This window comes from Eptesicus fuscus, chromosome 3 (genome assembly GCF_027574615.1).
Source record: "Eptesicus fuscus isolate TK198812 chromosome 3, DD_ASM_mEF_20220401, whole genome shotgun sequence".
Lineage (NCBI taxonomy): Eukaryota > Metazoa > Chordata > Mammalia > Chiroptera > Vespertilionidae > Eptesicus > Eptesicus fuscus.
The window spans coordinates 78,721,921-78,737,669 of NC_072475.1; the positions used below are offsets into that span (position 1 = coordinate 78,721,921).

General features: G+C 35.2%; 1 protein-coding gene across 2 annotated transcripts; it reads left to right on the plus strand.

Annotated features, from left to right (window-relative positions):
* The first annotated feature begins 289 nt into the window (after positions 1 to 289).
* Positions 290 to 15,127, plus strand: GPR15 (G protein-coupled receptor 15). 2 transcript variants are annotated; one of them, XM_054712232.1, is made up of 2 exons: positions 290 to 1,147; positions 14,993 to 15,127. In XM_054712232.1, the coding sequence occupies exons 1-2, from the start codon at positions 290 to 292 to the stop codon at positions 15,071 to 15,073; spliced, it is 939 nt and encodes a 312-aa protein (XP_054568207.1). In that variant the 3' UTR covers positions 15,074 to 15,127. The 2 variants fall into 2 exon arrangements, with proteins under 2 accessions (XP_054568207.1, XP_054568208.1); XM_054712233.1 differs by lacking the exon at positions 14,993 to 15,127 and adding an exon at positions 1,225 to 1,279.
* Positions 15,128 to 15,749: the final 622 nt, after the last annotated feature.

A 15,749-nucleotide genomic window follows, 5' to 3' on the forward strand; every position in this document is an offset into this window, starting at 1 on the left:
AGAAAGAAGTCAAAAAGCAGCTCAGTTTCCTGGGCAAATGTAAATTTAAAAAACCACAACCACCCAACACCAATCAGGGTGATGTTCCTGGAGGGCCCTTTCTGAAGAGTGGTGGAAACTGCTTTTCTTAATCTCTGTTTTTATGCTTGTCCCAAGATCTTTTAAGGGAGGGGTGAGGTGGGGGAAGAGGTGGCACTGTATAAAAGAAGCTGCCCTGAGATTTCTAAAATTCACACAGAAACTTCCTAGGTAAGGGAACTTACCAGATTTTGCCGCCTGATCTTTAGGGATGGACCCAGAAGCAACCTCTGTTTATTGGGATTATTTATATGGGACAAGCCCAAATCCGGATGGTCTGGAGGAGACCCACTTCCATGCTCCTTACACATCTGTTTTCCTTCCCGTCTTTTACACAACCGTGTTCCTGATCGGCGTGCTGGGGAACCTCCTCCTCATGAGTGCGTTGCACTTCAAACGGGGCAGCCGAAGACTGATCGACATCTTTATCATGAACCTGGCCGCCTCTGACTTCATTTTCCTCATCACGCTGCCTCTCTGGGTGGACAAAGAAGCCTCGTCAGGACTGTGGCGAACAGGTTCTTTCCTGTGCAAAAGCAGCTCCTACATGATCTCAGTCAACATGCACTGCAGTGTCTTCCTGCTCACCTGCATGAGCATTGACCGCTACCTGGCCATTGTGTGTCCAGCCGCATCCCGGAAACTCAGAAGGAGGGACTGTGCGTATGGAGTCTGTGCCAGTGTCTGGTTTATCTCCTGCCTCCTGGGGTTGCCTACTCTTCTGTCCAGGGAGCTCACCCTGATTAAGGATAAGCCATACTGTGCAGAGCAGAGGGCCACTTCAATTAAACTGACTTGGGCCCTGGTGTCCTTAATTTTTACCTTTTTTGCGCCTTTGGTGAGCATTGTGACCTGCTACTGTTGTATCACAAGGAAGCTGTGTGCCCATTACCAGCAGACGGGAAAGCATAACAAGAAGCTGAGGAAATCCATCAAGATCATATTTATTGTCGTGGCAGCCTTTGTCATCTCCTGGCTGCCCTTTAATACGTTCAAGCTCCTGGCCATTGTGTCTGGGTTGCAGCAAGAACATTACTTTTCCTCGTCTATTCTCCAGCTGGGCATGGAGGTGAGTGGGCCCTTAGCATTCGCCAACAGCTGTGTCAACCCTTTTATTTACTATATCTTTGACAGCTACATCCGCAGGGCCATTGTGCACTGCTTGTGCCCTGGCCTCAAGAACTATGACTTTGGGAGCAGCACGGAGACATCAGATAGTCACCTCACTAAGGCTCTCTCCAACTTCGTTCATGCCGGGGATTTTGCCAGGAGGAGAAAGAGGTCTGTGTCACTCTAAAAGGAACGGTGACTTTTCAAGCTCTGTTGGTGGATTGGACAGTTCATTTGGGTCATTGACAAAGAAAGGAGAGTATTGCTAAAAGTATTCATATTGCTTCATAAATGCAAGGAAGAGTTAATTTTTATGAAAAAGACAATCGAAAAGTCTTTGTGGTTGTGGATATAATTAGGCTATATGCTGGTGTTTTGTTTTGTTTTGTTTTGTTTTCCAGCAGATTGGCCTTATTTGACCCTTGCCAATCCAGTTCACTCGGCAAAATACAACTCCTTTACACCCTTGAACTCTGAGATAAAGGCTCCTGCTTGGACTAGTTTCTTTCTTCATGATTCTTAATGCACATTTAGGTTTTTTCCTCTCTCAAGAACCATGATACCTTGCCCCACATCACCCTTCATACTGGGCTCCAAAGTGGACTACAGTTAAAGGATTCTGCCCACTTTCATCTGGTGAGACATGTCAATGTAGGCAAGCAGAAAATATAGTATGTCTGTGCTCTGAAATTAATTGTTCCTGAGTAATGAAGTAAGGTTCTGGTCTTGCTATTTAAAACCTTGTATGGTGATTCTTTACCATCTTCCAATATTGGCCTTCATCCTGTGCCATTCAAAATAACTTTAAACTTGCGGCAAAAAGCTCATGGGGGTGAATCATTTTGTATTATGTTTATGACTTGAGACTTACATTATTATCTGGTCTTCTAGAGTATTTTAACAAGAAAGCATATGGCAAGTTTGACATTTATTTTCTTTATAAGATATGTTGATAAAATTGTATCTCATTATAATGGTGAAGTAAGTATTTTTCAATGGGGTTTTGCTATGCTCTTTTGTTTTTATTGTCTTTATAAATTAGGACATGACTTTGCTTTAATTATATGTTTTTAATTTATCCAGTTATCTAGTTATCAAATAAAAATGTTACTAATAATATAATTAGGGGTCATCAAATGCTTAGCTACAGCCTTGTGCAGATTATGCTTTTGTAATTTAATTAAAATGTTAGTGCTACACATTCCTCATAGTATCATTTGCTGGAGTATATAATTTCAAGATTTGATCCAGTAATATAGGAAGGCAGGATACTCTGAAGTAAAAAAAAAAAGAATTCATAACAATGTTGATGTTGGTATTTTATATAGATTTTTACAAACCCATTGACTATCCTGAATTCCTTCACCCAATAAATGTTTATTTAGATGGTTTGTACCTAATATTCTTTTTAAAGACTTTGGAGTAAAAAACTAGCAATGTAATTAGCAGTAAACACAAAAATAGCAAACATACTATTGGAAACATCTTTTAATTTAAGAAGTGTTATATTTTTCACTCACTGTTTATTCGAATTACTGTTTTACTTCTAAGTATTAAGTTTGAAAATCAGAGAAAGCTTATAATTTTTTCAGAGATGAAGTAATTCAAGTTCATTCTATGTATGTATCTTTCACATTAAAAAAATCTCAAATATTGGGCATCTTATAATCCATTTAAAAGTTGAAAATATAGTTTTTTATTTTATAAATTTGTTAATTTCTCATAAGCTTTTATTAAATAAAAATATAATGTCCTTATATAAGTATTCTATGTTGTATTAATTTTTATCAACACATTAATATTAATTAATATTAATATTCTTAGTATTTTAGTAATTAATCATAAATATAGAAAAAAATGACAGTGTAAATCATAAGAAATAAAGTTTCTTGGAATACTTCAAAACTGAATTCAAAACAATTAAATAGCTCTCCAAAGGTTAGATGAAAACAAAATATGAAAGGTAGAGACAGTCACATTTTTAGAACATACCAATAAAAGCACTATTACTAATCATGAAAATCATTGTCTTTAAGAAATGCTACCTATAAAAAATAGCCCAATCACTTAGCTAAGGTATTTGTTAGGAAATGAGAAAACAGATTATTAGGTTTAACTTCATCTTTAATGTTGGAACACTGAGCAAATAATTTTCATCTTTCATACTTAAATTTAGTTGGTACTATGTATGTATAGAATTCTCAAGAATATTATAAGACTAATATAATGGTTTTTAAAAATACTGAGTAACAAATTATTATATAAAGCTATTGGGTTTCTATTATTAATTATTGAATGTTGCTTAGAAATTTCCAAACTAAAATATCAAATGACAATCACTCTCATTTAACAAATATTAAGAATCTAACTTCTGTTTCATCCTTTTAGTTTTTGATGGGAATATTTAAAATAACATCAAAAAAAGACATATTGTTGTACTTTCTAATACTTTAAATAGACATGCTAATTTTATGCCTTTAAAAAATCTTAGTGTATTTTATATTCATAATATACCAAAGAGATTGAAGGAAAAATACATAATTTTATAGATGGCATAACTGTCATAGAAAAAAGTTCAAAACTTGTTTAAGTTGGTAAGTTACTATGTCATATGTGGATTCCTCTGGTATAAAATATAATTTATATTATAATAGCATTAAAGGTTTTATTATAATTTATTTGGTTAGATCTCATTTTGCATAGTTTTAAACCATAATAGTTCCACATTTTTAATATGAACAAATTCTATGTATATATGTAGATAAAAATATATTCAGAAATATAGACATATATTAATAACTTTTCAAGATTTTTGTTATCTCAGTTAAACTACTCTGAGGGATACTTTGTGGTAATTTAAAGTCATTATACAACAAATCAACACACATTGCCATAAGTTCTAGAAAATTAATCCTTAACAGAATCATGCCTTGCTGTTTATAGCCAAAGTTAGAAAAACAGACTACAATTTAGTAAGAGTAAATCTATAAGAAAATCTTTGCAGATTAACATTACCTGTTGTTTATTTAAGCAGTCCAAAGCTATTGGCAAATGTCACTGACAAATATATGACAGAAATCTTCAACCATTTCTCAAGAAATTTTCTTGAACTTAACACAGAAAAGCTCTCTATTATAAAGCCTGAGTAAAATGTCATCTATAAGTTAGAATTAATTTAAAAATAGATATACTCAAGGTGCACATAGTCACAAACACACATTTACTCCATTTAGATTATATTTAAACATTAAAACCTACCTGGTATTCCTGGGAGTACCTTCCTTTGTCTCCTCTAACAAGTCAAAATCACCTCTGAGTGAGAATACAGTCTGAAAGGGAAGCTATGTGCGTGACTACTACTCGAGGGTCACAAAATAATTTTTAAATAGATGAAGAAATGCACAGTATGATGGTAAGCTGAGTGAAAGAAGTCTTCCTTTATGATTCATTTTGACTCCTCAAATCATTCTCTATTCCTTCCCCTTAGCAATCTCAGAGGTGAGAAATGACTCGTCAAATGTGTGTCACAGAGAATGTGTGTCATTTTACTTGCAGAACTCATTCACAAAAGTCCAGCAATATTAAAAGAATTACAAATTTATTTTAAACATGCCACTGGTATAGCCCGCTAGCAAGATGATGCTTCCAGCGCCATGAGAGAGAGAAGCACCATCTGGAAAAAAAGCAGAAGGACAATTCTACCAGAATATTTTGTAAATGCTTACTGGATTTTGCCTTCCACAGAGGTTGATGTGGATTGAATTCTCCCTTGCAAATGCCTGTTCTTATTTTAAGTTCTTTTCTTGGCATCTACATTCTTTATTTTTGTCAGTTCTATGAGTAAACAATTATGACTAGATGTTACATACACGTGTACAGGGGAAAAAAACAGTACCAGTTACCTGATTTCATACTGTAGATATAAAAAATCCACCTTTGAATAAATTACTTTTGTCTCTTGCTTTCTTTGCCAATTCTTTAATAGAGTTGTATTTCCTAAATGTAGTCAGTAAATGGGATTGTATCCTAAGATTAACCTACAGCTTTGCAAAAAAATACTGATTTAAAATATCCAATGTGTCAAACTGTTAATAAAGATTTCCAGCCAGTGTGGTTCAGTGGTTAAGCATCAACCCATGAACCAGGAGGTCAGGGTTGGATTCTTGGTCAGAGCACAGACTCGATCCCCAGTGGGGAGCGTGCAAAAAGTAACCAATCGATGATTCTCTCTCATCATTGATGTTTCTATCTCTCTCCCTCTCCCTTCCTCTCTAAAATCAATAAAAAAATATTTTTTAAAAAGTGAAGGTTTTTTTTAATCCTCACCTGAGGATATTTTCTCCATTGACTTCCAGAGAGTGGAAGGGATGGGGAGAGACAGGAGAGAGAAACATCTATGTGAGAGAGACACATCAATTGGCTGGATTGTCTGGGGATGAGCCTGCAACCAAGGTACTGCCCTTGACCAGAATTGAACCCATGATCCTTCAGTCACCGGCTAATGTTTTAACCACTGAGCAACTGGCTAGGTCAAGGTGAATTCTTTTGACAAGTTAAATCATAGTGAAATATAAACTCACATGAAATTTCCATTTATTTATCTAAAAGTGTTTGCGGGGGTAGTAAATAAAAGTGGTGGGAAGTATTCTTTAGTTGGCAGACATTGTTAAACTAAAAATTCTTTGTTGAAATATATAAGTAAACTAGAGGCCTGGTGCACAAAATTCCTGCACGGGTAGGGTCCCTAGGCCTGGCCGGTGATCAGGGCTGATTGGCTGCCAGCTGCCAGCTGGGGTCTTCCTTCATTCCGCGCTGCCCCCTGGTGGTCAGTGCACGTCATATTGAGTGATCGAACTACATGTCTCCCGGACGAACTCCGGAGGGGACACTTTGCATAATATAGATACCAAATTTCTAAGATACTCATGAAACACAAAAACACAGTGTACAAACAAAGCTGATAAGCACCTAATGAATCTTGTTGCTAATATTCAGACTAAAGTACTTGACAGAATACAAGAAAGGAGAAGATAAAGCAAAGAAAAATATAGTAAATAGAAAATACAAAATAAAATGGCACAGATAAGTATAAACATATCTATCAGCAATTACAATAAAAACACAAATGGATTAAAATTTCCTATTAAAAGGTTGAACAAGAGCCTGTTCCATAATCATCTACTGTACAGGGTGGGGCAAAAGTAGGTTTACAGTTGTTTGTATGGAAAATAGTACAATAATTAATAAATAATAATACAAGAGTTAACTATGTTTCCCAGACTCACAACTGTAAACCTACTTTAACCCCACCCTATATATATATGGTACTATTAGACTCTGCAGGATTTTAAGAGGTAGATGTAGCACTTGTTTCTTCATCCAGTTTACAGTCCCCATAGCTACTTATTGTTTGAATCAAACAATGAAGTACTGACACCCAAGAAGAGCTTCACAGATAAAAAGAAAATTACAAGTCAAATCACTTTCTTTGCTCTCTTCCAATGTTTAGGGAAAAGCCCATACTTAGTCCATATACAAGTCACTTCATATAACTGCCATTTTGACATGGTTATTTCCTAAATATTGTCACATTTCCCTAAATTGGTATCTCCAAATGAAAGTATTTTTGTTGCCCTTAAAGATTGTTAGGTGTAAAAGATTATTTTTAACACAAGAACACATCGTGAATAGTGTTATATTTGAATTTATTTTGAAACAACAAACTAAAGAAGATATATAAAGTGGGTAACTCTGCTGGAACCTGGTCCAAAGACAGTGATTTAATGAGATGCCCTCTCACTTACCCTGAGTTTAGACCAAAAACAAAACTGACAACTCAGGTGGAGAAGTGGTAAATGAGAAATGAAACTTGGCCTGTGGTGTCGTGTTTAAAGCAAAAAATAAAAGATTCAGAAGAATGGAGGGTAGGTGGAAATGGCTACTCTATTTTTAATGAAAAAGATGCACATGTACTAACTCGGTGTGCATTAATAAAAATAGTTTAAAATTAGAAAATCAGTAAAGAATTGAAAAAAGTCAATGCAGCACTGCATAACAGATAGTTACAAATAATTTTACTTCTATAACTCAAACATAAAAAATACTGCCACCCTGGCCAGTTTGGCTCAGTGGATAGAGCGTTGGCCTGCGAACTGAGAGGTCCCAGGTTCAATTCCAGTCAGGGGCGCATTCCCAGGTTGCAGGCTGGATCCCCAGTGTGGGGTGTGCGGGAGGCAGATGATCAGTGTTTCTCTCTCATCATTGACATTTTTATCTCTCTCTCCCTCTCTCTTCCTCTCTGAAAGCAATAAAAATATATTTTAAAAAATACTGCCAATAACAAGAAAATATTTAGCATGATAAATAATCAAAGATGGCCAAATTAAAAGAACAAAATATAATTTTTACCTATTAAATTGGTAAAGTTTTAAATATTAAATACTAAGATTGACCAGGATTGGGTGTGTGGAGTCTGGGGGAGACCTCATGGACTATTGAGTATAATTTGATTAAGCTTTTTAGAGGGATTTAGAATATTTTACTATAAAATGTAATTATGGTTGAGGTTCAGATGTTTTTACATTTTTATTACTACCTGTGTTTTCCAAAAAGAAGCGCATTAATTTTGTAGTAAGAAAAAAGCTGTACTTTTAAATTAAGTACACAAAAGAAAAATAAGAGCTAAAGTAAATTTGTTGTAAAACATCAGTTCTGAATCATAGGTCCTCTGGTTCTTCATTGTTCATTGTATTTCTGATTTCTGAGTGAGTATTACTCACTCAGAGTAAAGCCTTGAGCCCTTTCTGATTCTTTTGAAGATGGCCTTTCTATTACTTGTACAGGTACCTGACTCCTTAAGAGTAACATTTCCAGAACTGTTATATATTTAAATTTTTTAATTGGTCATGAGGGGTTGACTACTCCAGCATTCAAACAAGAGCCCAGTCTCCCCCTGCTCTCCTGTAGCACAGCAGCTAATGCAACCTGCATATGGAACCATTTGATGGATTAGGGAGAGAGCTCCCTGGCAGAGGGAGGGAGAGCCATGTCTTCATTGCTGTATGTCCATATCCTTGTTTCAAGTAAGGCACACATGATTGTTGAACTAAACTGAATGTGCTAGAAATATCACACTACTGGCTAAAATGAATATGAAAAATATTTACAAATGTTAAATATTCAAGTTTTGTATTCTATCTTCCTTTGCTTTTACTATGTTGTAACTATGGGGGTCTAGAACCCTGTATCATTTATACTTCATTTAGGAACAGTAATCTTGCCACTGTCCTTTAACTTTTTATAAAATTTAAGTATACTTGGTATATAATATTATCTTCATTTCAGGTGTACAACATAGTGATGCAACTCATGTATCTTATGATGTGATCACCATAGTAAGTCCAGTAATCATCTGTAATCATGTGAAGTTACCATACTACTAGAGGCCCAGTGCATGAGTTCATGCACCAGTGGGGTCCCTCAGCCTGGCCTGTGGGATTGGGCCGAAACTGGCTCTCTGATATCCCCTGAGGGGTCTCAGATTGCGAGAGGGCACAGGCCAGGTCAAGGGACCCCACCAGTGCACGATCAGGGCCAGGGAAGGATGTGGAAGGTTGGCCAGCTGGGGAGGAACTGCAGGAGGGCTCTAGGGTGTGTCTGGCACATCTTGCTCAGTCCCAATCTGCTGGATCCCAGCAGCAAGCTAACTACTGGTCAGAGCGTCTGCCCCCTGGTAGTCAGTGCACGTCATAGCAACTGGTTGACTGTCTGCCCCCTGATGGTCAGTGCACATCATAGCGAGTGGTTGAGCAGCCTTAGCATATCATTAGCATATTAGGCTTTGATTGAACAGCTGACCCGTCAACCAGACACTCAGCATATTAGACTTTTATTATATTGGATATTCCTCTTCACCCTTTTCACCCATATCCCCATACTTCTCCCTCTGGCAACCATCAGTTTGATCTCTATTTCTATGAGACTATTTTTGTTTTGTTTTATTTGTTTGTTTGTTTCTTTTCTTTTGGGATTCTACATATAAGTGAAATTATATGTATTTGTCTTTCTCTGTCTGACTTATTTCACTTAGCATAATACCCTCTAAGTCCATTCTGTTGTAAAAAATGAATTCAGTAAAGTAGCAGGATAAAAAAATAATATACAGAAATTCATTATGTTTCTATCACTAAAATGAATGATGAGAAGTAGAAATTAAGAAAGCAATCTTGTTTACAATAGCATCAAAAAGAATTAAATACCTAGGAATAAATTTAACCTAGAAGGTGAAAGACTTGTACTCTAAAAACTAAGACAGTAAAGAAAGAAATTGAAGAGGATGCAAATAAGTGGAAGGATATGCAGTGCTCAAGGATTGGAAGGAATAATATTGTTAAAATGTCCATACTACCCAAAGCAATCTATAGGTTTAATGCAATACCTATCAAAATACCAATTACATTCTTCTCAGAATCCTAAAAGTAATCCTAAAATTTATACAGAACCACAAAACATCCCAAATAGCCCTAGAAATCTTAAGAAAGGACAAAGTTGGATGTAGCATGTGCCTAGATTTCAAACTAGATTACAAAGCTATAATAATCAAAACAGTATGGTACTGTCATAAAAACAGACACATACATCAGTGGAACAGAATAGAAAGCCCAGAAATAAATCCTTGCTTACATGGACAATTAATCTATGACAAAGGAGGTGAAAATATACAGTGTCTTCAATAAGTAGTGTTGGAAAAACTAGACAGATACATACTTTAACTTTTTAGGTAATTCTAGCTGTATTATGATTAGAGAAATAAGTGAAGCAGTAACTTTTACTCGATTCCTATTCAGCTCTTTATCTCTGTGACATTAATTTCCCATTTGAATGGTAGATTTTTCTTAATGTAAATCCAATATGATTTGTAATTTTAAAAATAGTGATTTATCAATTATAAACATGTGATAATCAAAACTCTTTCTAGTTATTACCAGACTATTATGTCTTTTCACAAACTCCAAGCCTATATGACTACACTTTGGAGAGGAAGTCCAAATAGCATTATGGGTCAAATAATTGATTGGAAGATAAACTACATAAAGACTGTGAAAAACACTAAACCAGTTAATAGTCTCTTTCTAGCACTGCCTGAGAAGAACACAGCTAACTTAAACACTCTCATATAAAATGTTTAAATCATTGGTTTGTAATTTTCATTATGATGTAGCTCTACCACAGGCTGGATAGTATAGCATTGTGGCTAAAGAACACAGACCTGAATGTGCCATTATTGTCTGGGGGGGGGGGGGGAGGGTTGAAATAGTTTAACTCTCTTGAAACTATTTCTCTCTGTGAACTGGGGAGAGTTATGCAGCTCTAACTAATTGAAGTGTGAGTTTAAGAAGTTTGTACCACAGTATTTGGTACATATTAAGAGCCTAATAAATGATAGTTGAGAAACAACTTCATTTTCTAGATGAAAACAGTAGGATTCAAATAAATGAGATTTCACATAATTCTTAATGAACTGAACTAAAAATGAAACCTCAATGCCAATTAAACCCGGGCCTATATAATTCCAAAACTCATGCTTTTTTTAAAAAAAATTTCACCATATATATATTTTTTCTGATACCAAGATTCTTTTTTTTTTAAATATATATTTTATTGATTTTCTACAGAGAGGAAGAGAGAGGGATAGAGAGCCAGAAGCATCGATGAGAGAGAAACAACGATCAGCTGCCTCCTGCACACCCCCCACTGGGAATGTGCCCGCAACCAAGGTACATGCCCTTGATCGGAATCAAACCCAGGACCCTTGAGTCCGAAGGCTGACACTCTATCCACTGAGCCAAACCGGTTTCGGGTGATACCAAGATTCTTTAATAACTTGTTAACACCCTTGGTTTAGTTCTCATTTTCTCTCTCTGTCCCAATAATTTTTCAAATTCAAACTATATTTCTTATTTTTTCCAGTGAAAATTTCTCAATATTCAAACCCTTTGCCTATTCATGACTAACAGAAAGAAGATGTTGCTTGAGGGAGAGGAAAGTTCATTTTATTGAAAATACAATTTTTTTTCTAAAGACAAATGTTTTCTTGTAACATGTTTTCTTATAACATGATCTCATACTTGTGACCTATCAGAAATGGTATCTTCTGTATCTTCCGGTGGTCACTAAAAATATTTATCTAGAAAATCAAGTGTATGTTGCATGTAAGAAATGGATTGTTTTTTTATTTCACTTCCTGCACACCCAATCCCACATTAAAGGATAATAGCACCTATGGCAGTGGCCCTCACAGAAAAACTTTTTTAAAAAAAGAGCATATACGATATGTACTAAGTAAGAATTATAGTCTCACTTTCTTTGTCCCTCAAAATTTTTCTAGTCACAGATTTCTTATATAATGAACCTATAGCAAGAAGAAAAAGTACATCTAATGCCCAAGCTCACCCTACAGACTGTGTTGGTATTAGAAGGTTAAACTTCCACCACCTTTCTTATGAAATGCTACTTGCTATGACAAAAAGCTGTGCTGTCTGTGTTCAAAAGAGATTCATTAGATTACTTTCAGCCCTGGTGGGTTAGGCTCAGTGGATGGCGCATCGGCCTGCAGACTGAAGGGTCCCGGGTTTGATTCCAGTCAGGAACATGTACCTAGGCTGCAGGCTTGATTCCTGGCCCTGGTCAGAAAGCATGCCCGGGGCAACCAATCAATGTGTCTCTCTCATAGCATTACTTGTCTCTCTCCCTCCCTTCCACTCACTCTAAAAATCAATGGAAAATATCTTTGGGTTAGGATTAACAAACCAAAAATAAACAATAAAAAACTTAAAAATAGATTAGTTTCAGGAACTTTGCACATTTCAGAAGGTATATTTATGTAAGTGACTTTCTAATTTTAAAAGAGATTCCCAAATGTAGTTTTAAGAAAGAGAGGAGGGGTTTTGCAAATTAGAAATATTATAAACGCCCCAAACATAAAGCAAAGATTTGATTTAAATTTACTTTAAATGAGAAATAATATTTTCCATGCAGCATTTTTAGAAAGGGGTGGTGAAGACTGTTATGAAGTAAAGTGATAATAAGATTCATAATTACTGACTCACAATCAAGGACAAAAGGAAACATAATTTTTAAGAATAAGAGAACTTGGCATTTGAGTATTAAATCTGTTACTTTAAAAAATATTTATTGTTGAAAGTATTACATATGTCTCCCTTTTCCCCCATGTTACTTATTTTTTAACATCAAAGATAATTTTCTTAGGGAGTACATTGAAATGTTAACAATAGTTGTTTTAGGTAGTAGAACCAAGGAAAAACTCACTTTTAATTTATTTTTCATTATATTTTATGAATATTTTATGTTTTCTATAATGAATGTATATATTTTTTTAGCTTTAAGATAAAGTATGCCAAAATAAATGTCACATGTGGCAAAAAACACATTTTAGTACATTTTTTCCCTATCCTCTAAAGTCAAAATAAGAATTTCTTTGTTCCATTAAATTTTGCATCCATATATTTGGGATGATTAAACTTTGGAAAAAGCCTCATCAAATTAAAATTAAATCTTATTTGAATGTAGACATTTATTGGTTCAAAGCTTCCAATTTACTTTTTGCATATTGATTTATCCATTAAGCCCAAGGTCACACTACTTTGTGTATATAGAGGCAGTTTTTATCTTATTTTTAAATATGTCAACTTTTCAATTAAGTACAAATTGGAATTGGTTAGATAGGATAATAGATGACTATGATTTTACCATTTATTACAAATGCTGTATCTAAACTATTTACAAATAACATATTTCTAGAAAAGTACAAATATTTCCAAAATTTTCTAAAATAAAAATTTTAGAAATGAGTTTTTTATCTGTATATATGTGCCTACACATATATACATACATATATATATATATATATAACTGCTTGTACATACACGTTTAATAAATAATATGAAAACAAATGCTACTCATTTATTTAATCCTTAATAATTCCAAGGAAAATAGTGTTATCTTCATATATATATGAAAAACAAATTTTAATGTAAAATAATTGTGGAGACTTAAGATTTATCAAGTCATTATTGGAGTATACAGTATATAAACCATTATAAGGTTATATATTGGACATACTGTATACATATCCAAACATGCAGATCCAAAGAACCAGGGTCCTCATTCATGGTTCATAAATTTATTTTAACCTCTGGGCAGCAAGTTTTATAAATTATGTTTGAGAATTATTTTTGTTCAAAGTATTACAATACATTTATTTACCTAGCCCTAGCTACCGCTGTAACAGAAAACACCATTAAAGGAATAAGATGATAAGTTTCTCTCCCTGTGACTCTATGTCTATTCTTAGAAGTCTCTGTAAGTAGTTTTCAGCTGGATTAATTAACACATATGTTAATTAATAGTATACATGTAACTATCAGAAATTCTATATAAAGAGGGAGGGAGGGACTTAAGAACCTATCAAGTCATGGTTTTGCTCTGAAGATAGGAGAAAATGCTAGCTCTAGGCAAGAACTTTTCTCTTTGAAAGTCAAAGCTGTGCTTGGCTTTGACATTTCTGATATCTTAAAGTGCAGAACAATTTATAAATGCTGTATAGATCTACAAATGTTTAAAATACTCCAGACAGACCCAAAATTTAAAATATCACAAACATTTCATGCATGTCTCTACGTAGAAAAAAATATGATATTCTTCCCTCTTGGCTATAATCCTGGTGCCTACAACAGTGCCCCCTGGAATCATCACTAGGTTTAGGGGCTGTAGTGGGGGTGGGGGAGGACGAAGAGGGTGGGAGATAAGAGACAGCATCATTGTTGTTGCTGATTTCCCACTTATTTTAGGAAACAATGTCCTCCTCTGCGGTATTTTGTATCTAAGTCAGCTGAGAACCTAAGAGGTTTGGAAGGCTTCTCAGGGAGTGTTGTTAGAGCAGGCAGGCAACGCCCTGGAGAAAATGCATGTTCTCTAACTGGGCTTCGGCTCTGCCCTGCCAGGACACTCACAGGGTAGGAGAGGGAAATGGCTTGTGGCCACTAACCCACCCTGTCTACCCTCCACCCTTGGGTAGACGCGACAACAGAGGCTGCTGTGCCCGAATTACTTCAGCCACTGCACCATCTTCAGGTGAAGGCCTGGCTTTCATCCCAACTCCAGTTTTTCTTAAACAACCTTTGTCTTGTGTCTCTACTTTCCCCTAAGGTCAAAACAACATTCATGTGTGTTGTATGTTTTTTTTAAACATGTTAAATGGTTGTATTTCCCCTTGTTTTACTGCAAAACACAGAAAATGAGGAACCCCTCATGGTCTTCAGAAATAATGTATTTGTAAATTTCGATGTAAAGATCTAGTTAAATTCAGACTTAAATTCAGTTATATTTAATGTGCCAAATTTCAAAGGGAGTTTTTGCATTTTAAATTTCATAACAAATGCTTACAATATTCTATTTAATGCAGACATATCACAATGTACATAATAGAATTAAGGCTTATTTGTATAAATCGTTCTGGAGTAGGACACAAACATTGCTGGCAAGGCAACTGTAAAATCATCTCATTCAACCCACTTATTTTTCAAATCAGGAAATTAAGTGCACGTCTTTCAGAAAGAAAAAAAAATCCTTTTGTTTATTTTTTAAAAAAGTCATTGAGCCTGTATACACGGGTACAATTATAACCGTGTTAAGATAATGATATGTTTCTGTTCCAGCTGGCATGTAGTCACTTCCCGAGTCCTCTGAGTGCCCAGCTTTGATAGCCTTCTCTCACCTTCCCTAGGAGCTCCTGCACCTTAAACATCAACCAACAAAAGGGTCAACACTTTGCAAGCAAGAAGCCTATGGGAGCCTCCTGCACTGACAGCTGTGTCCTTTCAGACTGCTTGGTGCCCACGAGGGTGCAGGTTTCATGCAACACGTGAATCTACATGAAGAGATTATAGTTTGCAATAGTTCCCAAATGCATTTGACTATGTAGACTTTTTCCTTTTTTCTTTATTTTTTCAGGAGCTTTTAATAATATTGGTGTTCTGGCCACAGGCTTTGGAATTTTTTTAGTGATTAAGAGTAGGAGCTGTGAGTCCAACTTTTGAATTCTGACTTGGCTACTTACAGCGCAACCTTAGGCTCTGTGCCTCCGTTTCTTTAATTATAAGTAATGGTATCTTCCTCACTGAATTATTGTGGAAGTGAAATTAGTCAAAATGGAACAGTGCCTGGCACAGAATATGGGCTTAATAATCATCAGCTGTTATTATTACTAGTAATAGGATCAGCATTGGTAGCAGCAAAAGTAGTAGGTCTGGGCTGCTTGGGTAATAACTATAAAATAATAAACAGAGTTTTAATTACATGGCCTGGAAAAGCAAATATTTATATATTTGAATATGAATAAATAAATCAAAATGCACCCAGAGTCCTTTAAATAACACTACAATCTTTATATTCTCTTATATTTAGTCATATAAAATGTATTTTGAAATGTTGAACATAATTTTCATAGAGTTAGGAGATCTATAATTAGGAATTACCTTTAT

Coding starts and splice junctions, on each gene's coding strand:
- GPR15 (XM_054712232.1), top strand. CDS start 290: ATGGACCCAGAAGCAACCTCTGTTTATTGGGATTATTTATATGGGACA. Junction 1,148..14,992: donor TTCTCCAGCTGGGCATGGAG/GTGAGTGGGCCC, acceptor CACCTTCCCTAG/GAGCTCCTGCACCTTAAACA.